We start from the raw sequence: 27014 nt of genomic DNA, 5'->3' as shown, positions 1-27014 counted from the left end.
AATAGGTGAATCCCTGTGCTGTATGTTGTGTTTAATAGGTGAATATCTGTGCTGTATGTTGGCCATAACAGGTGAATCTCTGTGTTTGACAGAGGAATCTCTGCTGTATCTTGCGTTTGAAAAGTGAATCTTTGTGTTTTATGCTGTGTATAACTGCTCAATCTCTGTGCTTTATGTTGTGTTTAACAGGCTAATGTCTGCTGTATGCTGAGTTCATTAGTTATGTCTCTGACATTTTGTTTCTCTGCATCTTTTGACATTCTAATCAGGGGATAATTGTGGTGCTGACAGGGTCATTCAACAACAGAATTAACCTCTCACCTTGTGATGGTATACAGATTTCATGTTACAGGAAAATTAACTGAGGTGTGTGTCAGCACAGTAGAGTATTAGCTAAACTATTTTAATATATCACAAAAAACAATTCATTTTATTTATCACCTCATCTTTATTCTCTGCTTTACTCCCTTTATTCGATTTTTTTGGTAGATCTCTCTCTCTCTTTATCCCTAAATATATATGATCAAGATACATTGAGCTTCTGCTAGCTTTCTGCTTCACTGCCCCCATAATCCTTTGAAACTGACAGAAAAAAATCTCCAGCTTTTCAGGTTTGCATTTGCATGGTCTTCCTGGGTGAATCTCACATAACCATGTTTTGCATAAATAAGTTGAAACCTATTTTTTAGAACCATTTATTATATATTAAAAAAATTAACATTATTTTTAGTGGGTACAGTTTTCCCTCCCAAAATTTTTGTAAGCGACGCGTTTCTAAAAATAGGCAAGATTTTCTTTGAGTAAAAAATATTTTTGCATGTCTTTTTTGGGGTGAAATATGACCAGACGGACGGACGGACAGACAGACAGACAGACAGACAGATAGATAGATAGATAGATAGATAGATAGATAGATAGATAGATAGATAGATAGATAGACAGATAGATAGATAGATAGATAGATATTGTACTGGGCTGTAATTTGAGCATTTACTGCATGCAGTAGTTCAGATTTGTGAAATGTGGTCACTATGTTCTTTTATATGAGTCAGTATTTTGTGAGTGTTTCCTCTATTGGATTGAGTCGCTGTGCTGATGATTAACACAGAGAAGTTAAAACTCTGTTGAACTTTTTACAGGTCATCAGCCATAAGTGAAGCAAAACATAAGAATAGAGCGCTTTACATTTCTACTCTAACGGTTGCTGTAGTAACAGATGACATTAGCCCACCACCACTTCTGAATGTTGATTTTCCAGTCTATTCCTCTCATTAAAGGGGTCATGAAATGCTTTTTTGCATTAAAACAGTAATAATTTAGTAATATATGATCATTTTGCACCCTGTATCTGGCCCTCTGACTGAAATGATCAGTTTTGGTCTAGGCCTCCTTAAAACTGTTCTGATTGGCTAACAATGTGCAGCCAAAAAGAGCCATTTTTGAAAACTCGGAAAAGAATGAACCAGCTCAACAACATTATAGAACTAAATGTCAGGGTTTACACATAACGCACATCCAACACATTGCATCCGAATATATTAAGCTGTTCATCTCAAGCCAAATTATGCAAAGCACACTTTGGTGCTTGTTAAAAGTGTTGCAGGATCTTTTATGGTGTGAAAATGGTGTGATCAGATTCTACAACTCTAAGAACTGTTAAGGGCTGTTCACACCGAACGTGTATTTACATTGAATAAGAAAAGCTAGATGAAGCACTATGAACACCATTCACCATACATCATTATGTGGCCAAAAAGCCGGTTTCTCCATTGATGCACATTTAAAATTTGTTGTGTATTCAGATTGTGCAATTTGCCTTATCAAGCATAAAATAAATAGCAAAAATGTCATATTTATACTAGATATTACTATTTTATGAGGGGCTCTTAAAAAGATGAAACTGACTTGTGTTTTTTAATGTCTGCTACCTTTCATGTCACAGCTCAGGATAGTTGCAAGTGAAGGGCTTGGGACTGTCCCAACAGCAAAATTAGCATTGTCCTGATGTAATTTTCCTTTGGCTCCATGATTTTATGTCTTATGTGATTTGCTCAGAATGTTCTGTGTCTGGATCTGAGTGCCCATGAACAAGAATGGAGGGCAAGCGCCATGCGCCAGCTGAGCAGCTGCCATTGAGATGATTGGGAATGGAATGGATAGCTTTCATGTCCATGTATTATAGACCTTGGTGCAAACTGATGCTTGGTGTTTGCATTAGCTAGTTCATTACACTACTATTCCCTCTGACAGAGAGACTGTGAGTGTGGCAATGAGTGTGTTTACATGCACAAACTTAATAAGCCAACAATATATTAAATACTTAAACAGTGTTCTTACATTGGGGAAATCATAAATTGTTTAAGCAAATCCTGTACGGCGGATCTAGACCCATTATCCTGATTTCGCTTTGCATGTAAACACCTCGTTTACATTGTTCTGGTGGCTTAGTCAATGTGCGTATGTCTGTATACGAATTGATTTAATTCTGGAGGAAATCCAGACGTTTAAAAAAAAGGCAATCACGGTTTCCGTTGTCAGTTTTTTATAATGTGTTTATTTTTATAGTTTTGAAGCTATCAGAGTTTTGTAGTATATGTTAACACTTACTGAGAGAATGAGTCAGAGTAGAGACACAGAAAGATTTTTGCTAAATGGGGTTATAGTGCTGCTGAATGATAATGTTTGTGTTAGTGTGTGTGTGGTGATGCATAATACAGTCCAGGATTTCCAGCATCAGGGTAGCATCAGACGGGTTTGTTTTCATCAAGGGCGGCCTTGTGTGTGTCAGTTGCTTGCTTGTCACTGATTTATGGCCCTCTTTGGATAGAGCTAAGATCCAGCAGGGATCAAGCATATGCACGCACACACACGCATTCTTAACTAATAGCAGTCTTGCAGCATGAAAAATATTCTACAGCAGAAACTGTGGTAATGAAATCTGCTTCATGCTGTTAGTTTTTCTGTTTCAGAGCGGGAACAAATATTTTGACTCTGTAAGACACTTCAATTCTCCAGCTATCAGCTATATAACAGACACTATTCATTTCGGATGAAACGTTCTGAGGGTCCTGATTCTCTGTGGTCATTAAAAATTCCCCATATTGGCCCTTGTCAATCATGGCTTCCTTATAATCCTCATCCATTAGTTGGCTGTATCACTCTACTCTCTCCTCTCCACCAATAGCTGGTGTGTGGTGAGTGTACTGGGGCACTATGGCTGCTCTCGCATTATCCAGGTGGATGCGGCTCACTGGTGGTGGTTGAGGAGAGTCCCCTCTTCACTGTGTAAACCGCTTTTAGTGTAGTGTCAGAAAAGCGCTATATAAATGTAATGTTCATGCATATATGTGACAGTGCTTGTTTTGTGAGTTATAATGCCTAAAGACGCTCATTTGGATTAAAATGAAACACTTTTGCTTTTTCGACAATCTCGCTCCTACTGCCTGAAAGAGTCAGGAAGATAGAAAAACACACGTAAAGAGACAGGAAAGAGCTAGAGACAGGCTACATGCACATAGAAGTATGATTTCAGTTGGAAAAAGAGGGAGAGATAGGGAAAAAACAAGAGACAGGCAGAAGGTAGGAGACATAAAGTGAGAGACAGACAGAAAGACAGGCAGAGTGAGACTAGAAAGCTTGAGAGACAGAGAGGAAAAGAGAAACACAGACAGAGAAACAAATGGTTATAGAGAGAGAGACAGGCAAAGTGAGACAGGAAAGCATGCACAACAGAGCTTTGGATAAAAAGCGTCTGCCAAATGCATAAATGTAAACAGAGAGTGTGACAGGAACAGAGCAAAGCAGGCAGAGCAAGACTGACAAGAGTGAAAGACAGACAGGAAGAGAGAAAGACAGGTTGAGAGAGACAGGAAAGAGCAAGAGACAGGCAGTAAGAGAGAAAGACAGGCAGAGAGTGCGACAGGAACAGAAAGACAGGCAGAGCAAGACTGGCAAGAGTGAGAGACAGGCAGAGAGAGAGAAAGACAGGTAGAGCGAAACAGGCAAAATGAAGAGACAGACAGGAAGAAAGAAAGACAGGTTGAGAGAGACAGGAAAGAGCAAGAGACAGGCAGTAAGAGAGAAAGACAGGCAGAGAGTGCGACAGGAACAGAAAGACAGGCAGAGCAAGACTGGCAAGAGTGAGAGACAGGCAGAGAGAGAGAAAGACAGGCAGAGCGAAACAGGCAAAATTAAGAGACAGACAGGAAGAAAGAAAGACAGGTTGAGAGAGACAGGAAAGAGCAAGTGACAGGCAGGAATAGAGAAAGACAGGCACAGAGTGAGACAGGAACAGAGAAAAGCAGGCAGAGCAAGACTGACAAGAGTGAAAGACAGACAGGAAGAGAGAAAGACAGGCAGAGAGAGACAGAAAAGAGTAAGAGACAGGCAGGAAGAGAGTGAGACAGGAACAGAAAGTTAGGCAGAGCAAGACTGGCAAGAGTGAGAGACAGGCAGAGAGAGAGAAAGACAGGTAGAGCGAAATAGGCAAAATTAAGAGACAGACAGGTAGAAAGAAAGACAGGTTGAGAGAGAGACAGGAAAGAGCAAGTGACAGGCAGGAATAGAGAAAGACAGGCAGAGAGTGAGACAGGAACAGAGAAAGGCAGGCAGAGCAAGACTGACCAGAGAGAAAGACAGGCAGAGAGTGAGACAGGAAGAGAGAACTAAAATTAAAATTTTACTCAAACACATACCGTAATTTCCGGACTATTGAGCGCACCTGAATATAAGCCGCACCCACTGATTTTTAAATAAAATATTATTTTGAACATAAATAAGCCGCACCTGTCTATAAGCCGCAGGTGCCTACCGGTACATTGAAACAAATGAACTTTACACAGGCTTTAACGAAACACGGTGTGGCAGCGGGGGCGTGGTCAAGCGCCCGGGCGCTTACACCTGAGCTAAATTATGTCTTAACACCGGTGTCTAATTTCAGTAAGCATGGGGAGGGCGGCATAAAAAGGCAGCAGCCACAGAGCTGAGAGAGTGACAGACGTCAGTCTAGTGTTGGCGCATAGAAGAATTGAGAAACTTTATAAAATTGATTGTAAACATTGCTGTGGCCATTAAAAGCCTTACCTGGAACATCAAGTGCCCTGCTGAAAACTGTCACACTGGTGCCCGTGTGACAGTTTTCCCAAGAAGGACACGTGAAGCAGGGCACTTGAAATTAGACACCGGTGTTAGACATAATTTAGCGCAGGTGTAAGCGCCCTTACAGCTTTTCTCTCCCGGACGGGCGCTTGACCACGCCCCCGCTGCCACACACGGCTTGTAATAAAACATTTGCAGTAAACAGTAGCCTACCAAGAAAGTCATTGGTCACTATCTTCCTCGTCCTGTGCACTGAAACAACTGAAGTCATCTCCTTCGGTGTCGGAGTTGAATAGCCTCAGAATAGCCTCAGCTTTAGTTTAGAGTCAATTCCTCACGCTGCTGTTTCCAACGTCTTATCATCGACTCATTAAGACCAAGCTCCCGTGCAGCAGCTCTATTTCCCTCTCCAACAGCCAGATCAATCGCCTTCAACTTGAAAGCAGCATCATATGCGTTTCTCCATGTCTTTGCCATGGTGAGGGTGACAAAATGACTACCGTAATCAGAATGATGGGAAGTTTGAGCGCGCTCGATTTAATCTAAACAGTAAACAAAAAAAGTTGTTTGACCTTAACCCGTTCGGCAATTTCATTGGTCTAATGAAAGCTTCACGCTGCCAAAAAACTGAGCACGTCACAGAATGTTTTTTTTTTTTTTTTAATAAAATTTGAAAGCGGGAAAAATCCATATATTAGCCGCGTCATTGTATAAGCCGCGAGGTTCAAAGCGTGGGAAAAAAGTTGCGGCTTATAGTCCGGAAATTACGGTACCTAAATCCAGAGAAATTGATAATTTTGCAGTGGTCTCTTATTTTTTTCCTGAGCTATATATATATATATATATTTATGTGGTTCAAGTTGGGTTGGTTCTATTCTAGAGGACTGTTAAGATTGTATGTTGACCACATTTTACCACCGACAGTCACATTGTGGAACATCCAGGGCATTAACTCATCCAGTTTTGGATGTAAAAGCCAAACCCTGGATTTTAAGAAAAGTCTATCAAACATAAACATAATAATATTGGGGATGCACCGATATGGATTTCTGGGCCAATACGATAAATGATAATTCACAGCTCATTGTGCCGCTGATACTGAAATATTATTAATCCTTTAACCTGGAGCTGCTAGCTAATTCATTAAAAGCTTCTCATTTGAAAAAATATGTGTCATTTAATAGCTTAAAATTTGGACTTGCTGCTATTTAAGGTTTGGCAGATACAACGAACTAGAACTGTGCCTATATTACAGATGTATGCTGATTTTAATGAGAAATAAATGAAAATGCACTTGTATCAATTGCATGGTGGTCATTTATATGAGTGTTTACAGTAATCCTGATGACTCACTAATAGAGAGAGAATAATGAACTTCTAAAAGCTGTGCATTTTAAACCAAAATGAGGCTATAAACTCCATGTAATGAACATGAAACAACAAAATACGCAAACCATAATCTTTGTATAAATAGTGTAATGTTTATGCTAGCAAGACTGCGAGTGCAATGGTGGTTTGTGTGCGTTATGTATGGGTGCTTATGCACGGCTCATTCGCAGATGTTTGTTTAATCTGTAACAGTTCCATCGTATAACTTATGAAATGTGAACACAACAATCATAATGGCAATAGATAACATCATACAGATCGAATAGCCATGAGTCATAATGTTAGAAAAGTCTCAACTCGTAAAATAAAAGCAGATTTGTTTAAATTACAATCTAGTGTTTTTAGCCATCTTGAAAATGTGTTCTATGAACCATCAGGTTTTTTTGGGGGGATAGTTTTAATTTCAGTGCTGTGCTGCAAGTACCGATGTGCTATTTCAAACATCCTGTTTATGTTTCATGACGTAATACGCAAAAATTGATCGCCCCCAAGTAACATACTTACATGTTTTTGTCAAGTTTTAATTTATTGTCTCATGAAACATAAACAAAATATGGGAAATGGCATGTTGCTACTTACAGCAGATGATCCAGAATTAAAACCAGACCCAAAACAATGTAACAAGGTGCAGAGATGTTAAAACAGTCCTCACAGAGCAACAAGAGCTTGGCTTTCATTCACGCAGACATGCTGTGTGTACGCACGCACACTGTCGCTTGAGGCTGCCCAAGTCTCTGCCTGAAGGAAAAACGTGTAATTGTCAGTGTAAATATCGGTATATTTCCGTTATCGCTGTGATAACAATATTTAGATTTTTCCGGTTGTTGGCCAATAATATATTGCCGGCCGATATCATGCATCCCTAAATAATATGACTGGAAACATGGCACAGAACTGATGAGGTCACTATTTGTCCCCTGGGTTATTGTGAAATATCTATATCATCCTGAAAACATGAACAGATTACACGGGGCGGAGATTCAGGGGGTACAATCATTTGGCATGAACTAGAAATTGATCAAAATATCAAATTAGTCAAAAAACAAGAATCCAATATCTGGCTCAAAATCAATAAACAGTTTAGTCAAACAACAAAAGATGTATTGTTATGTGCCGTTTACATGTCTTAATATATAATGAAGACATCTTTGAGACTCTCCACAGTCAAATCAACCACTTCCAGGCCCAGGGAAGTGTGCTGGTGTGTTTGGGGATCTAAATGCAAGAACAGGATCCCCACACGACTTCACCACAGACAGTGGGAATAACTATGTATTTGGACAGAACTTGCCACAAAACAGCATTCATTTCCCAAGGATTAACTCTGATCCCCAAGTAAATAAAAACAGGAAGCTTCTAATTCAGCTCTGGCAAAGCCTCAGTCTGTACATCGTCAATGGCAGGTTGAGAGGGGATTCTCTTGGAAGATACACCTACAGTTAATTTCATGGTTGCTCAGCAGTTGATTACATGATCACAGATTTAGGTCTATTCTCTTTCAAAGCATTCACGGTCAAACCACTAACACCCCTATCAGATCACAACCAAATTACTGTGTATCTAAAAAGGACAAAACATATTTATAAATGCAATGACCGGAATTGGTCGGTTGAAGGGGGTACCGAACTGTGAATCCTGAACAAAACAGTTTGGTGAATACATGTTTACACATTAGCTTCCAATCAGCTGACGAGCAATGAAAGTAGCTACGTGGTTAGCTAGTTAGCTATAAGCTCGTTGTCATGGAGCGTAAAGGATGGACTTTATTTACTTTCCAGCATTGCGTATCACCACCTAGGTAACAGCGTAGCGTGAAATCAACACTCAACAGAAACAATCCACCACCGTCTCGTTGTCTACTGAGCTGCAAAAAGATGCTCTGATGTTTTCCTTTCAATCTGCTACATTACTGATTGCACTGACAAACTATAGCTGGCTAACATCAAACAGACATGAGTGACATGGTTGTCAGGGACAGGGTTAACATTATAGTAGCTATGTTGAAAAGGGAAAATGGTGTGGTAATTTTTTATTAACTTTCCAGTATGTATTTCATAAACTAGTTAGCAACTTACCGAGAAGAGGCCGCTTAACTCCGCCCCTCTAAACACTGCAACACTTAACTCCACCCTGTCTGCAGAGCCACTGTCAGTTCAGAGTCAGCTCTGTAAACAATGGAGTCGGCTCACGCTCTGCTGGACAACTACATAATGACACCAATTCTTAAGCATTGTTTTCTGCATTATATGTTCTGAAAGTAGATTCATATCTGCGCATATCGGTAAACATATACGTCAATACCGATATATTGGTGAAAGGCTAATATCGGCCGACCGATATATCGGTCGGGCACTACTTAAAACCACTTAGAAGATTCATAAGCAATGAATTGAATGAACTCGCTAACCAAAAACATAGACTACCAGACAGTGCAGAGTTACACCTTGATTATTGTGAAGGACTTAAAAAGTATAAAAAAACACTCAGAAAGAAGAGAGGACAGTGCATCCAAAATCGGCTCAAAACAATTGAACAATCTATAAATTCAAACAGTTTCTGGGACAGTTAAACTCTTCTGAATAAAAAGCATCATGAACAAATCTTCTTCTATCGGCTGCTCCCGTTAGGGGTCGCCTCAGCAGATCATCCGTGATCCGCATATTTGACTTGGCACCAGTTTTACGCCGGATGACCTTCCTTCGCAACCCCCAGTGGCTGGGGGACTCTTACTCACACCTACGAGGCAATTTAGAGTCTCCAATTCACTTAACCTGCTTGCTTTTGGACTTGTTGTGGAAACCCGGAGCACCCGTAGGAAGCCCGGGTGCCAACATGGGGAGAACGAGAACATGCAAACTCCACACATGAACAAATAACCATACAAAATGGAGATACCTTGAAAAATTACTTTGTACAAAGTACATACAGAACAAACCCAGATATACAAAAAATGAAACCATATGGAATACACAATTGGCAAGTACCAAAATCCTTTAGACTACTCAATAACAGAAATATTATTAATTGATAAAATTTAGTTTTTTGGTTTTAGTTACCACAAATTTAGTTTGGCTATATTAAAACTCTTCAGCTTCGTTCTGAGTGTTGGTCATGGAATAAAGGACTCATATTGCCCAGTATCATAAACACAAAACTGAAACTCTTCCTTACAGAGCACAACGTCTTAAGCAAACATCAGATTACATTCTTGACAAATTATAGAACATCAGACCATATCTTCACCCTACATACCCTGATTGACAAATAGAAACAAATAAACAAACACTTCTTCACTCAAGGGCAGGGTGTGAGACAGGGCTGCCCTCTATCACCGACCCTCTTTAATATTTATATTTTTGAACTGCTGAAACTATTAGAACAATCAGCAGCACCTGGCCTCATACTGTATGACTCCAACATACTGTAAAGTTCCTGTTGTTCGCAGATGATCTGGTCCTGCTGACAGAAGAGGGTTTACATTAGAGCCTATACATCCTGCACAAGTTCTGTCAGACCTGTGCCCTGACTATTAATCCTAACAACACTAACAACAAGTACTAACATTTCATAAAAGACCCAGATGTCAGGGAAAGAGACAAAATGTCACCCTTGGTATGACCAAAATTGAACAAGCCACAAACTACACATATCTCAGGTTGGAAATAAGTGCAACTGGAAACTTCAGCTAGGCTGTGAATGAACTGAAAGAGAAAGCCAAAATATCTATACAATTTGAAATACCAATTAGAATATAGCTCAAAATATTCCAATCAGTTATAGTACCTATTGCATTATATGGCAGCGAAGTGTGTGGTCATATTCTGAATCATGAATTTGACAATTGGGCAAAAACCCGATTGAAACCATGCATGTAGAGTTTTATAAGATTATCCTCAGAGTCCAGAGGAACACAACAAACAATGCAAGCATGGCGGAACTAGGCCTATACCCTTGTGGCAGGGCGGAGGGCGGGGCCGGGTCGTGATGCTGCACACCCGGCCCCTAATCAAGCTAATTAGCCCTAGAGAGGGATATAGGCCAACCGGAGACGGCAGTGCGACAGAGAGAAGATGAGACATACAGGATGAGCAATACATCGTAACGTTATCATGCCAATAAAGCACATTTGAATTGAACTGACAGGAAAGAGCGAGAGACAGAGAGACAAATGGATAGAGAGAGACAGCAGGATGAGAGAGGCAGGTAGAGAGTTAGACAGGAAAGACAGAGAGACAGTGTGAGATGAGAAAGAGCTAGAGACAGACAGAGAGACAAATAGAGAGAGACATACAGGATAAGAGAGACAGGTAGAGAGTGAGACAGGAAAGACAGAGAGACAGTAAGAGAGACAAACAGATAGAGAGAAACAGACAGGCAGAGTGAGACAGAAAAGAGCGAGAGACAGACAGAGAGATATATAGATAGAGAGAAACAGACAGGCAAAGTGAGACAGGAAAGAGCGAGAAACAGACAGAGAGAGACAGGCAGGATGAGAGAGACAGGTAGAGAGTGAGACAGGAAAGACAGAGAGACAGTCAGAGAGATAAATAGATAGAGAGAAACAGACAGGCAAAGTGAGACAGGAAAGAGCGAGAGACAGACTGAGAGACAAATAGATAGAGAGAGACATACATGATGAGCGACAAACAGGCAGAGGGAGACAATAAAGAGTGAGAAACAGACAGATGAGCGAAAGACAGGAAGAGAGACAAACATAGAGAAAGAGACAGACAGGATGAGAGAGAGACAGGAAGAAAGACAGGCAGATTAAAACAGGAAAGCATGAGAGACAGTATGTGTAAAAGACAGGCTTAAAGAGAGGAAAGAGTGAGAGACAGACAGATAGAGAGCAACAGGCAGAGGGACAAAGACAGATAGAGAGACAAAGACAGGCAGAGCAAGACAGGAAAGAGCGAGAAACAGACAGAGAGACAAACAGATAGAGAGAGAGACAGGCAGGATGAGAGAGACAGGTAGACAGTGAGACAGGAAAGACAGAGAGACAGTCAGAGAGACAAATAGATAGAGAGAAACAGACAGGCAGAGTGAGACAGGAAAGAGCGAGACAGACTGAGAGACAAATAGATAGAGAGAGACATACAGGCAGAGTGAGACAGGAAAGAGCGAGACAGACTGAGAGACAAATAGATAGAGAGAGACATACAGGATGAGAGACAAACAGGCAGAGGGAGACAATAAAGAGTGAGAAACAGACAGAAGAGGGAAAGACAGGAAGAGAGACAAACATAGAGAAAGACAGGCAGATTAAAACAGGAAAGCATGAGAGATAGTGAGAGACAGAGATATAGAGAGAAAAAGACAGGCAGAGCGAGACAGGAAAGAGAGAGAGACAGATAAATAAAGATTGACAGACAGGAATAGGAAGAGCAAGAGACTTTATTTCTAACTACACTTTTATTCTATAAATTCACCCCTTTTATCATTCTTTGTCAATTACACTTTTTTCTTTATTTATGCATATAGTTTTACGCTATTTTATTTGTATGCAGCTATGTTATTAATTCTTTGGAAATACAAATGTACAAATATTTGTCATGCCAATAATGCACATAAAAACTAAATGCCAGCAGGTAAAAAGATCATGAAAAGAATACTGTGGACCTTCAAACTCAAACATCATACAGTTTTCTGATCTGTGATTGTGTCTGTTTAACGTTTTATCTCAGCTGGACGTCTCTCTCTCTCTCTCTCTCTCTCTCTCTCTCTCTCTCTCTCTCTCTCTCTCTGTTGAATATTTCTGTGTTGGGGGTTTGGAGGAAAACGTTACTTAGTTCTTTCTGCAGTCTGATGCTAATGCAGTACTGCTAAATATTTCACTAAACTCTCACTCTCCCTGTTCTGCTACATTGTGATTTCTTGAACGCTCCTCACAGTGAAAGAGAAAGCCAAGGAGAGTCTGACAACTGCTTACTTTTTTATGTATATATTTTTAGAAGATTATATATTTATGCCAGTTCCTCCACCTCTTTCTTGTTGTCTTCCCCTCATGTTGTGGCTCTGTGCTCTTCAGATATACTTGTTTTGAAGCTGATACTTTGCTACATTGGGATTTGTGTGTGTGCGTTTGTTTGTGTGACTCAAACTTTGGCTTATATTTAAATTTGAGACTTTGCATGCAATATTTTTGGAATGGAAAACTTGTGCACTGTATACTGCATACTGCACAAGATATTCAAAATACTACAATAGAAATAGCAAAGCAAAGGCAGGCAGCAGAACAGATGATCTGACCAGTTTCAATCAATACTCGCCAAGACACACACAGACACATGAATGATCAGGTGTGGTAAGCTAAATCCTTGTTAAATATTCCTCAATTTATTCTTCACATAATTCAAATGAACTTTCACAATATTGCATCATATCATTAGTGAGTTGATTGGCTGTCGCTTCATGCTATTTTGTGTTTTATTGGATGTGACCTAACCAGCCAATTGCAATGCTGATTTTTCCTGCTGAGGCTGTCGCCGTTGTTGCCGTGGCAGCATCTCGTTTTACTTCCTCGTTCGCCTCTCGTGTCTGGCTGTAACTCCCCCCCACATGCCTCACATCATGTGTTGTGTTTGTTTTTCAGTTGCCGTACAAGTAACAGGAAGAGTCTGATCCTGACCAGCACATCTCCCACTCTGCCCCGCCCACACTCTCCTCTTCCTGGACACATAGGTCAGTACTCATCACTCTTCTGCACCTATGACATCATGTGAAGTACTTGCACGTTCAAGTTAGTACTAACTACTTTCACTCTGTCTGACAGGAAGTAGCCCATTGGACAGTCCCAGGACATTTTCCCCCAGCGCCCCAGCCCATTTCTCTTTTGCATCGTCCAGAAGGTAAACAAACTCATTTAGATCCTGCACTCCATTAAACGAATAGTTCACCCAAAAAAGGAAATTCTGTCATAATTTACTCACTCTCATGTCATTCCATACCTTGTAACTTTCTTCTGTGGAACAAAAAAGGAGAACGCTTTTAAAGAATAACACGATATCTGATTTCCATACAGTAGCAGTTCAAAGTGACTCACTTTAAAGCTTAAATAAGTACCCAAAAGTGTAATAATAGTAGTCAAAATGTCGAATTATGTTTCGTAATCCAAGTCTTCTGAAGGCATACGATCACTTTTTATGATGTACAGGCCGAATTTAAGTCATTATGTACTGTATACAGAGCCCCACTCAAATATGGTGACACGTCAATAACATTAAAGCTCATTGGTTTGAAGCATGATGTCATGGCGGTTGGTCATGATATGCGCAAGAACCACTAAGCAAAAAAATTATATATTTTTATTTATTTGGTCATTTGAGACACAATGTGTATATAATGTCAAAGAAAGCGCACAGTAGTTTGTCTATCTCTGTCTGAATCCACTAATTTTTTTAGCACTTTTTATTTAGTGTTTGCTATTTAGTGAATGTCGTATAAGTGAACAAGTGAGGCAATTTCAGACACAAAATATACATGAATGTGTAAAACACAGAAATGCCATCGTCGTTTACGTTCTTGAGTTCAGATTTAATTCATTAATATAATTTTCAGTTTTCCGTCTTCCGTCTTCTATTTCCATACTGACAGCTACTCTCAGTTGATTTAGAAAAAAGGCTCCCTCTCTGCATTGTGCTGACGCCAATATTGGATATAGATATACCTCATATGGACCGCACTGACCAAACTGATTTGATTTCAGCACTTGCAAAATGACAGTGTGTACATTCAGTCCTTAAGATCAGATTTGAATGACAAATTGAGTTTGTGTGCATTGTGAATAAGACCCTTGATTGCACCTGGATTAGTGTTAGGGTTATATATTATTGAAAAAAATAAAACATTGTCAGAGTCGACACTGGCTATACTGAAATATTCAGTGAAATAGAGCTGTTCTGTTCAACAGCATAACAGTCTCAGACTCAAACATGTCTGATATCAAGAGCAAAGCTCAAAATCAATACTGACATTCCCCTTAGAAATTTGTGAAAATATTATTATACACATACATACATACACACACAGACACACACACATACACATATGTAGTGTGAATCTAATATCTGTTATGTACAGTGCAAAATAAAAAAAAAAGGAATGAAATGGCAGGAGAGGTTGGATGTGTTGGATAAATATAAAAAAGACTGAACTGTGTATTGCTCATAGTTATTGCTCAATGGGCCAGTTTTAACTGTTCATGAGATGGATAGCCTGAGGGAAAAAACTGTCCCTGTGCTTGACGGTTCTGGTGCTCAGTGCTCTGTAGCGTCCGCCAGAAGGCAACAGTTCAATAAGTAATGGGCTGGGTGAGTGGGGTCTAGAGTGATTTTTCCAGCCTTTTTCCTCACTCAGGAAGTGTATAGTTCTTGAAGGGTGGGCAGGGGGCAACCAATAATCCTCTCAGCAGTCCAAACTGTCCTTTGTATTCTTCTGATGTCTGATTTCATGGCTGCACCAAACCAGACAGTAATTGAAGTGCAGAGGACAGACTCAAAGACTGCTGAGTAGAACTGCATAAGCAGTGCCTGTGGCAGGTTGAACGTCCTCAGCTGGCAAAGGTTGTACAACCTCTGCTGGACCTTTTTCACAATGGAGTCAATGTGTGCCCAGGAACCTGAATGACACCACTGCTGCCACAGTGCTGTTTGGATTGGTGAGGGGTCAGTGTTGGGGTGTTCCTCCTAAAGTCCACAATCATCTCCACTATTTTGAGTGTGTTCAGCTCAAGGTTGTTTTGACTGCACCAGACAGCCAGCAGTTCAACCTCCCTTCTGTATGCAGACTCATTATCATCTCGGATGAGGCCGATGACAGTGGTGTCATCTGCAAACTTCTGGAGCTTGACAGAGGGGTCCTTGGTGATGCTGTCAATGGTGTAGAGGGAGAAGAGTAGTGGGGAGAGCACACATCCATGGGGGGCACCAGTGCTGATTGTACAGGTGCATGAAGTGAGTTTCCCCTGTCTCAAAAGCTGCTTCCTGTCTGTCAGAAAGCTGGTAATCCACTGACAGATAGACGTGGGAACAGAGAGCTTAGTCTTAGTCTTAGAACAGAGTGTAGTTTAGTCTGGAGGATAGCTGGGATGATGGTGTTGAAAGCTGAACTGAAGTCCACAAAAAGAATCCATGCATATGTCCCTGGTTTGCCCAGATGTTGCAGTATATGATGCAATCCCATGTTGACTGCATCATCCACAGACCTGTTTGCTCGATAAACAAACTGAAGGGGATCTAGAAAGGGTCCAGTGATGTTCTTCAGGTGGGTCAACACCAGTCTCTCAAATGATTTCATGACCACAGACATCAGGGTGACAGGTCTGTAGTCACTAAGTCCTGTGATTTTTGGTTTCTTTGGGACAGGAATAATGATTGAGCGTTTGAAGCAGCATGGGACTTCACACTGCTCCAGTAATCTATTGAAGATCTGTGTGAAGATGGGGGCCAGCTGGTTAGCACAGGATCGAAGACACGCTGGTGAGATGCCATCTGGGGCTGAAGCTTTCCTCGTCTTTTGTTTCCAAAAGACCCGGCTGACATCATCGTCACAAATCTTAAGTGCATGTTGAGTAGCAGGAGGAGGGAGGAGGGGGGTTGCAGGAGGTGTTGGTGTTTGTGTGAAATGAAGGTCAGAGTGGGTGTGGGGTGTGAGATTGGGACTTTTAAATCTGCAGTAAAAAACATTCAGGTCGTCAGCCGGTAGTTGGTCCACCACAGGGTTGGGGGTAGGAGTCCTGTAGTTTGTGAGTTGTTTAATGCCACTCTGATTTTCTTCTTCAGTGTGTTACTGGCCTGATTGTATAAGACTTTATCCCCACCCCTGTAAGCATCCTCTTTGGCCGGACAATGCTGCCTGAGCTCTGTTCTAAACCACAGTTTGTCGTTGTTGAACTTTAAATAAGTCCTAGTAGGAATGCACATATCCTCACAGACCAGGCTATGTAACCAAGGTTCCTACGACCCCTTTCAGGGACCAGGTAGTGAACCTGCAAGTGCTGCTCCAGGAGGAGGCAGACCAAAACCTTATCATTGCTGTGTCAGGTACGTGCTTTGCATACATATTTGAACCGCACACAGAGCTATAGATGCTCTGAGCAACTCTTTGTTTGCTTTGGCGGACAGCGGAAAGGGAACACTGTCTCCAAACAGAGGCTCGCCCACTGGGTAGTCGACGCCATCACATTGGCCTATTGGACCAGGCCGTGCCTGCCCCCTTGCGGGGTTGAGCACACTCTATAAGGAGTGTGGCATCCTCGTGGGCAATGGCCAGCGGCACCTCCTTAGGAGATATCTGCAGAGCAGCGGGCTGAGCAACACCCAATACCCTTACGAGATTCTACAATCTCCGGGTTGAGTTGGTTTCGTCCTGTGTTTTGTCAGGTCTGAGCATGTAGAACTCAGTAACATGGAACAACTGACCAGGTATACCACTTGCGCTAGGGTCTTTCTCCTCCACTGAGGCGAACACGTGCACTTTTACTCCTAGGTGAGCCCACAAACTCACGCTCCCTGGATGTTCTTCCTCCCCAGCCCTCTGGCTCGTGAATTCAGCTGAGGAATTCCCGACCAGACCCACTACGGGTACTAATTACTCTGTACTGGAATAGGTGCTCCATAGGTGCTGGTAATCACAGTAACCCCTGTCAGGTGGACCCGCATCTCCCTTGGACAGACCCCGCTGCCCCGGTCGCCATGTTTGTAGAGCTCTTCCCTCATTAGGCAGGACCTACCACCGTGCCACTTCCATGTTTGGCGTAACAGGCCCATGTGACGTATTTGCCACATATTCACCTCCCCAGCCTGGGCAAGATGTGGTCACCACGGGGTCTTTTCGCCCAGAAAGAATAGGACCGGAAAAGAACACCTTCCCCGATGCTAGATGGCCCTAGGGCTGGGGCGGTATGGATTTTTTCTAACCGCGGTTGAAAAGCAAGATATTACCGCAGTATAGCGGTAAACCGCATTAAATACATTACATTGGATCAGAGAAGTCCCCCCCCCCCCGACAGACTTTGGCGCACACATCAGAAGTCGCTTTTGATAGACAGACTTTAAATATTGTCACCTACATCCGAAGAAAAAAACAAGCACAATTTTAAATAGTCAAATTTTCATCAAGCAGTAATTTGGCATGAACTAATCACTGTATAGATTTCCTTATTTAAGATTATTCTCAGATACATTCGCATTGAAGATGGGTCAGACATGATTTTGACCACTTTATTAAGTTTTGTTTTGTAGAAAGCCTTTCTTTAACTTAAAATTTCGTTTTGTATAAATTGTATCTTAATTTTAATCACTGTTTCTAATTGCCTGGAATTAATAAATAAGAAGCAAATATAGCAGACATATAATCAGCAGCAGGACGTGGAAGCGCCGATGCGATCTCTTGCTGCGTGAGCTCTCTCATAAATGAACCGAAACTCGCGGCTAGGCCTACTGCCTCACAGACATGAGAAATAAATAGAAATCTTAAAATGCATTTTAAACAAAATTCAAAACAAAATGATAAAATTTTAGGCTACAGTAGCCTAGTAGTCAGGTTTGCCGATGTACGTTACTATTTATTTATTTATTTTTATCCCTGTGCTCAATCGAAACGGACTTCACTGCTGATATTCTGGGGATACAACATAGCCAATAGGCTATAGCCTACTAGGGACTTTAGCCTTTAAAATATCTTTGCTGCATTGGATCAGTCTCCTTTCTAGAACAGCCAAGAGCTTTCTAGCCTCGCGGCAGCAGCCTTGCATCGCTCAGACCTTAAAACAGTCAGCGCCATGGATGCGTTTTGAAAATTTATCAAAAAACATTGGTGCGGACAGATGAGTTTTGTGATGCGGTTGTGGATTAAATAATAATAGCCCATCCGCAGCATCTCTAATACAAATGGAATGTTATTATGTGTCATGGAACATTGCGCTCCCCAACTCGCGAAAGGTCGGATTTGCTCCATATTTTGATAAGTTTTGTTTAGAAAACCTTGAATCCATGTAGGCTAATATCATTAGACATAATCCATATCATTAGAATCAATGAATCCATGTCATTAGACACAACAAATCCATGTCATTAGACACAACGTGCACACATGTGCAGGCCAATGTTTTTTTTGTTTTTGTTTTTTTGCGGTGACGACGGTGACAAGCTCAGACCCGCGGTTGGAGTCACGTGACCGCGGTATTGCGGTAATGCGGTAACCGTCCCAGCCCTAGATGGCCCCAGCCGCATCTAACACTTTATGAGGAGAAACAAAGAGAGAGAAAAAGCTCCCAAGCTTGTCACGTCGCTTCTTCCCACCCCTCAAGGAAAATCCTTGATCGGATGCCGGGAACCTAATAAAAACAATATGACATCTTAGTGGGGCTTTGGGGTAGGTTACGTGCAGTCTGATGCCCATGCTTCTTTGGCACACAACAGCTTGCTTATGCTGGCATCAGCAGATCACGTAACACGGTTCAGTGTAAGTGGCGTTATTTAACGGGACCCCTAGTGTTACTACAATCGACACAACGTCGAGTGAGTGACAGACGGGGAATGTCTAGGTTACTATTGTAACCCCCGTTCCCTGATGGAGGGAACGAGACATTGTGTTCCCCTTGCCACAACACTGTACCAAGCCACCGATGGCCGAACGTTTTTCTCGGCTCCTCAGTGCAGAACCTGACTGAACAGATGGACGATTCTACGCCTTTATACCCATATGTCCGGGGGCGGGACATGCAAATTCTGTTCGTCAATTTTTAATTGGCCTTTTCTCAAATTCAATAACCGAGGCTCTCGAAACAAGCCCCTAGTGTGACTACAATCGCCACAACGTCTCGTTCCCTCCTTCAGGGAACGGGGGTTACAATAGTAACCTAGACGTTTTGTTCAATATGAAAACTGCATTTACAATTGAAGCTCCATTTATACTGCAGTACAGCTGTTTAAGTGCACTGACCTGCAGGTGAACTACACAAACTGCTTTGATTTGAGATTGTACAACACCGAACAGCTATTGTTTTGCAATGTATTGCAGTTATACCAGTGTGGAATGCAGGTATACTTCACTGAACTGTAGTAGTACTACAGTGACCTGCAACGGTACTGTAGTGCACTATATCAGTACTCCAGTTAAAAGGCATTGTATGTGCAGTACAGTTTGTCATTGTGCAGTACAACATCTGCACCTTTTATTTCATAGATTGCAGTAATACTGCAATCAGACTGCAGTTTGACTACAGTTAATTTTTGTAAGGGAAAGATAAGTGTGAAGGAGAGATTGAGACAGTTGATTGATCAATCAGTGCATTCTTTCCTGTCTGATGCACCCGTGCCCTCCGAGGACTAATTTTGGATTTTGCTAATATAAATCTTTAGCTTGAGATAAACCTTAAAAGACAGACCCGATGGTATATGCTTCTGTTTAAGTCATCAGTCTGTGTTTTTTCAACATTTAAAACAAAAATTTGTGCAATTTGTGTCAAAAGAGCTCTGCAGCATGGCCAGTTCCATGAGGCACTGCAAATGACACAATCGAGCCGGTTTCCCTGCACTCTCAACCTACTTATACATGTGTATGTCTGACTTTTTTTTTTTACAATAAAATTAAAACATATATATTTTAGTTGTCTTTAGTTTAGTTTAGACCAAAATTTTGGTTGTCTTTTATGTGGACCCACACAGTTTCTCCTTTGAATGCGCTTTCTCCTTAATGTCGTGGGATGACAGTTTTAATGACACTACTGGGAATGCTGCCCATACTAAAATCTACACTAAACAGTGCAGAAATATGGTGGTTGCTTAGCAACCACACAAGAATGCTACCCACCACATGAAACAGAATAACTATCTCTCCCAAAGAGGTTCTGTGATAACTCCAGTTAGTAGCTGATGTATCCAGTTACATTTAACATTAAACAAATTGCTTAAAGGTGCAGTGTGCAATTTTTGTACATCTAGCAGGACCAAACTAAATTTATAAAGTATAAAGCAAATTTTGATAAAGTGAAAATAAAAAACACTCCACTTATTTGGACAAACGTGTAGTCCTATCTCCAAATCACGCCATTGGTTGAGACATTATGTCTAGCACAATAGAGTGCAACAGGTCCCGCCCACTTTTTCAGCCATCATGGTTCTAGTATTATATTGCATGTAAGTTGTAAGTATTTTACCCATTCGTTTTTTTTTTTTTTCATAAAAAACTGTCTGAAAATGTACTGTTTTATAACAACAGACAGTTGAAAAATTCTGGTTACTTAGGTACATTTTCACAAGGGTTACATTATTTTGCTTCACTGCACACAGTATGCTGATGAATTCCTCTCTCTATCTTTCTCTGTAGGGCTGATGGCAGGCGCTGGTCTCTTGCCTCTCTGCCCTCCTCTGGATATGGCACCAACACACCCAGCTCAACGGTAAAAGAGAAATAGACTAATTTATTGAGTAGGGCAGTTAAATAAAAAACAATTAAAAAGCGATTTCAGTTTCACTGCATTAGACCGCTCACTATCTTCAACAACATGCCCTCTGTTTCTAAAAACCGCTCTCCAAGATATATCAGCCAACGTGATGTCAGATAACTTGAACACACAAAATAATTGACAGGCAGAGAGTGTTTCTGATTGGTTTAAAAGTGTTGGCCGCTCCACATTACTCTTTTTTTTTTTTGCTGTTTAGTACAGCCCTATTTCTCAGGACACCTATTTGAGTGATATCTGTCAGGTAACGGCACATTTAAACCTCAGAAATTGTATGTAAAATTACAATATGGGAAGGGTTAAAACTGGAGTCAAAATAGAGTGAAGCAAAATGAATTGAGAATTTAAAAATAGTAGATTGAATAGAGTAGAAGATTAAATCTTCTATTAATTGTATGAAATACTATATTTTGATCATTGCCACCTATTTATTTCTGCTATTAAAGATCTGTTATATAAAACTTCTGAAGCTGAGAAAGATTTAATAAGAATTTGTATTTTCGCCAAAAATCTGACTGAAGATAATTAGCTCAACGTTACATTCCGCTCATGAATATGGATACCTCTGAGGAGTTACATGTACCATTTAGGAATATTTGGGGTTTGTATCCTCATTTTTTTTTTTGATGAGACTTGTCACTTCATTTTCAGAAAACTCTCACTGTTGCTTTCTTCAGCCACTCTCAAACCTGGTATAGAAACACAATGAAAAACAAGGTGATTTGACAGGATATTTTCCAGAGTTTAAATAAGGTAGCTCCTAAATGCTTTTGTTTTGTTTCCTATCATGTCACCATGGAGAACATATTTGGGTCGATACAACAAAGTAATCAAAAGTTATAGCATTTCAAATATAATTTATCCTAGTGACCATAAACATCTATAAGTGTCCAAAAGCCTCTCCAAACAAATATATTTATAATTGCACATGCAAACAAAACAACTATAAAGGTATGCTCTCTTCCCAAATCATGTATGCATGAGTAACAAGATCTCATTCAGTTCCATTCTGTGTCATTTGAGCCATCATTGAGTCTGTTTCATGTACTTGCGCCATCACCTGGTGGCCATATGAAATTACAGTGAACATTCCTCTCTGCCCACATTTGGATGACTTCCATATCTGTTTGCAGCGATCTGAATCCTTATACATTTGGTCTAGCATTCAAGGATGCTGAACAATGTACTATATCGTTTGCGATGACATCATCTGATCCAGGAAAGCGAATGTATTTTTTGCCAGATAGTACATATGACATATGAAACATGACTATTTGATCAGTTTGATGTTTTTACAGATTACAATAATATGTACAGTGCAAAATTGTTAATAAATTATCTAAACACTTTGAAATATAATGCCAACATGCACTGTAATGTACAGCTTCAGGTAGCTTTAAAATGCTACCTATTATGTGTTGGTTAAGAATGTAGATATTAATATTTTGTACGCCTAAAAATGAACAACATTAACTTTTACCAGATTAATATACACAGTCTTTCTCTTGCAGACCAGAATTATTGATGACTCATCTCGTTCACAGGGGTACATACACATTTATGTCCAATTAACGGCTTTCTAAAATGTGTATGTACCTGTCCCAATACCACCTACTTCTGACTAGCAATTTCATGTAGCAAATCATGGTTTGGCATTGTGTCTTCATCTATAGGCTCCTTAAAAACAAGCACAAGCTCTTCAATATGTCCCATTTCAATACACAGGAAAGAAAATTGCGTTTGTCGAACCATTTCATGGGTTCTATAATCTGTTTATTTTTGAGGTGACTATGCTAATGGCTAATCACTCCCTAACCAAATCTGTGGATCTGAGTGGCCGACAATGGAGGATGTAGTTGGCTGAATTGATGGTTTAATTGGAAGAAGTGTATTGGTTAATGTGTTTTCAGAGGCATTGATACTGAGAAAGAGATGTTGATTTGCTTACAGCCTCTCATTGAGTCTACAGTGAGATGTTTGTGTAGAAAGCCAAAGGCGTTCACTCACAAACACAAGGGATTCTCAAGTGGAAGCTAAAATCATTAACACTGGCCTGGTTCTTTTGTTCACAATTCACTTGACTCATTTGTACGTCTGCCCTGGACTTAAAAGACACATCGAAAATCCACAAATAAATGAAGTTATACAGCTCAAGTGCAACATGGCTGTCTCTCTCTCAAACAACTCAACTCTGTTTTAGGTTGTGCCTAACAATCAACCCTTATTAACATGTTGAATCATCTTGAAACATGTCTTGCTCTTTATTTTTACATTACTTCATGTTTCTTGCTCTCACATGTAAATATCCACACAATTACAGTGGCAAGAAAGAGTATGTGAACCCTTTGAATTTAGCTGGTTGTCTGCATTAATTGGTCATAAACTGTGATCTCATCATCTGGGAATTCATTTTTCCCTCGTGCTGACAAGCAGTCCAGGCCTCTAAGCAGCAAAGCAGCCTCAAATATTGAGGCTCCCCTCCACCGTACTTCACCGTTGGAATAATGTTTTCATGTTGGTATGCGGTGCCCTTTTTTATGCCATACGTAGTGCCGTGTGTTCTTCCCAAACAATTCAGCATTAGTTTCATCAGTCCACAAAACATTTCCCAGTAGCGTGTGGAGTGTCAGGGTGGTCTTTGACAAACTTCAGATGCCCAGCAATGTTTTTGATGGAAAGCAGCGGCTTCCTTCATGGTGTCTTGCCATGGACACTATGCCCGTTTGATGTTTTGTGTATAGTAGACTCATGAACAGAGATATTAAGCGTTTCTCTTAAGCTTTAAGTCAACGTCACTTTAGCCCACACCTCTAATCTTGTTTCATTAATTGGATGCCAGGTTTGCCAACTCCTGACTCAACTTTTGTTGACGTCAATGGCCTAGTGGTTCACATACTTTTTCCAACCTAGACTGTGAATGTTTAAATGATGTCCTCAGTATGTACAAGAGCAACACAATAATTTGTGTGTTATTTGTTAAAATAGATTGTGTTTGTTCATTATTGCAACTTAGATGGTCAAACCAGATTTTAAGACAAATTTGTACATAAATGCTTGTAATTCCAAACTTTTTCTTGCCATCCTGTAGATCTACTACGGTATGAACAGTGTAGCAAAATCTCTACTGGTTGCCACATTTCTACCGTTGCACAGTATACCGTCCTACCGCCCAGCCCTACACTGAAGTATAATGTGTTGCATTCATATGCATGGAGTTATTGTTTACTCTGTTATTGTTGTTATGCTTTTAAGTCTTCCAGTTCGTCTCAAGAGCGGCTGCATCAGTTGCCATTTCAGCCCACACTGGACGAGCTGCATTTTCTATCCAAACACTTCGGCAGCACTGAGAGCATCACTGATGATGATGGCAGGAGATCACCACATGTGCGGCCACGCTCTCGGAGTCTTAGGTAAACATCTGCACATTTCAGCAAACTCTCTTGAAGTACATACATACATACACAACCAGTCAAAATGATCTAAAGGCTTATGCTTAAGTGCTTGAAATTACTTTTCTAGATAATTGTAAATTGTGACTACATGATATTTTCTTTATGAAAGCATGTGGGGAACTCCTTCAATACTGTTTAAAAAGCATCTGGGCATGCACCTCATGCAGGGGATTTTGAAGAAGCTAATTATATAAGAAGAATATTGATTCTTCCTTTTGTGTTATTTCATAGTTTGATGACTTTAATCCGAAAATGTTACAAATGAAAAAAATAAATTACGAGTCCAAACTTTTGATTGGTAGTGTATATGCTCTTAGATGCAGGTAGTGATTAAATATCAATAATTGTAATTATTTTAAAACACCTCACATGCTCCTTCCTGTACTTAACATTCTTCCTCTCTCTACCTCTCTCTTTGTGTAGTCCAGGGCGCTCACCCTCCTGCTGTGACAATGAGATTGTTATGATGAACCATGTTTATAAGGAGCGCTTCCCTAAGGTTAGAGAAACACATGCATTCTGTAGCCTAATATAAGATCATTAAGTGTCTTCACTGTTTTTTAAATCTTATAATTTGTGTATCCCTGCGCTTATAGGGATATAAGCTATAGCACAGAGATTTTAGCTGTCCCAAATGACGCACTATACACTATGCACTTACAATATACACCAGGCATTTTCCCGGTGGGCCGACACAACTTGGGGCGGACTGGCCATCAGGAGAACCTAGCGGGCCGGTGTGTTGGCCGCGTAATGGCCCAAATGGGTCGTGATAATCTAAAATGAGCCGCCGCGTTATGCAGAACGGACCACAAAATGGTGCCGCGATATACAGAAACAACTTTTGGGCCAGTTGCAATGTAAAACTTTAACACTTAAATTTTTTTTACTGCATGCACATTCAGCGTTCAACAGCTGACGGAAGTATGCCATGTGTTGTCATTAGCTTTAGCGCGTTAGCAAACCTCAGTTCAACACTTGTATCTCAAACAACGTACAAATTCAGACAGCTTTGGGTGATGATAAAGCATTCAACTCACATTTGTAAGGTTGCTAGTTGCTACATTTCCCATTATTTAATTGTTTTGTCTGATCAGCAACGCAGCCAGATAATTCCGCCCTTCCGCTACATTTGGCAAGCCAAGTGTCCAACATTCCATGCTCCGTTTTGACGGAACAAGAATGACATCATACGGGTACTCGTGCTTACATATTTTTGTTGCATTTTCAGTGTTAACATACTACTCGCACTACTTACACTACAAAATGACGTAGATTAGTGCTGAAATGTGCGGTTTGGGACGCACCTTGGGACACATCTGCCAAATGTTATTTAATCGCTGGACATACTTATATTTTGGCGGGATGTTTCGCTCAGGGTCCAAATTTTACAACATCAGCCAATTGCTGTAAATTAATTTGATAAATTATTAAATTAATTAAATTATATGAATTATATTAAACATTAAAAAAAAAAAATTTAATTGTAAAGTAGTTTCATATCATGTTAATAGTACTTTCAATTTATACTGATTCAAATAAAAAATTTAATTTTTACGCACCAAAGCCAAATTTTACTTTAAACGATGGTTAATTTTGGACCCTGATTTCAACCCCAAGATGAACAGTTAGGATGGTTTGTTAATAAAATGTTATTTAAACATTGTCCTTGCATTGTGTTCAGGCCACAGCTCAGATGGAGGAGCGTTTGAGCAGACTTTATCGAATCATACTCACCTGAGAACGTGTTGCCGCTGGCCGATGGGGTCCTCAGCTTCATCCACCATCAGATCGCCGAGCTTTCCCGAAACTGCCTGACTAAATCTCGTGAAGGCCTCATCACCACCGTATACTTCTATGAACTCCAGGAAAACCTTGAGAAACTACTGAATGATGTGAGCGTGTGCCGATATGTATAGCCAGATTATGTGTGTGATTTTCATCTGATAATGTATATAAAGTCAAGTCTCACTTTATTAAAAGTAATATTACATTAGCTCAATGTTTATCATTTGGGTTTTTATTATTTTAAGTGAGTGACTCTACAATTAGCAAACTTTTCTGTCCTCTTGAAAAATGCAGTAGTTTGAAGTAGTCCAAAGCGCTCCTTGTTGAAGAATCAACTATTTATGTATCTTTATTTTTTTAATGATCATCCTCTCTCGATCTATTGGTCAGGCGTATGAGCGATCAGAGAGTTCAGAGCTCACCTTCATCACAGAGCTGGTGAAGAAACTCTTCATAATCATCTCTCGCCCTGCCCGCCTGCTCGAATGCCTGGTAAGAGTCACACACACAAGCACACACTGAAACAGATGCGACTTGAACCGCCCGTCACTGGTGTGGTCGTCTCCTTAGCCTACATTCTGCAGTCGCCATGGCAACTGTCTGATGGGGTCGCCAAGGGTCAGCAGAAGAAAGTATGATGCGCTGAATAGCTTCAGAGTAACAAAAACAACAGCTGATATGATCAAACAAAATCCCCAGGAACATGTGTTTAGTACACTGCCAGGTGTAACATACAAATCCTATCTTTTTTAAACACACATCAAAGTTTTTTTGTCCTTCCTGTTTAATTTCACTTCAGACATAACCGACTGTGTTATTGT

At 40.5% G+C, this 27014-nt stretch overlaps 1 protein-coding gene across 1 annotated transcript in view; it reads left to right on the top strand.

The window, feature by feature from the left end:
• Positions 1–27014, top strand: part of mast1a (microtubule associated serine/threonine kinase 1a) — a 62916-nt gene that overhangs the window by 13726 nt on the left and 22176 nt on the right. The window contains 8 exon segments of the mRNA XM_052126847.1: positions 13082–13170; positions 13262–13337; positions 20818–20890; positions 24206–24363; positions 24829–24904; positions 26090–26116; positions 26118–26300; positions 26584–26685. Of these exon segments, the coding sequence (XP_051982807.1) occupies positions 13082–13170; positions 13262–13337; positions 20818–20890; positions 24206–24363; positions 24829–24904; positions 26090–26116; positions 26118–26300; positions 26584–26685 (784 nt within the window).

Source organism: Xyrauchen texanus, chromosome 5 (genome assembly GCF_025860055.1).
Source record: "Xyrauchen texanus isolate HMW12.3.18 chromosome 5, RBS_HiC_50CHRs, whole genome shotgun sequence".
NCBI classification, from domain to species: Eukaryota; Metazoa; Chordata; class Actinopteri; order Cypriniformes; family Catostomidae; genus Xyrauchen; species Xyrauchen texanus.
The sequence above is the reverse complement of the archived record's forward strand: the minus strand, read 5'-3'. Positions and strand labels throughout refer to the sequence as shown.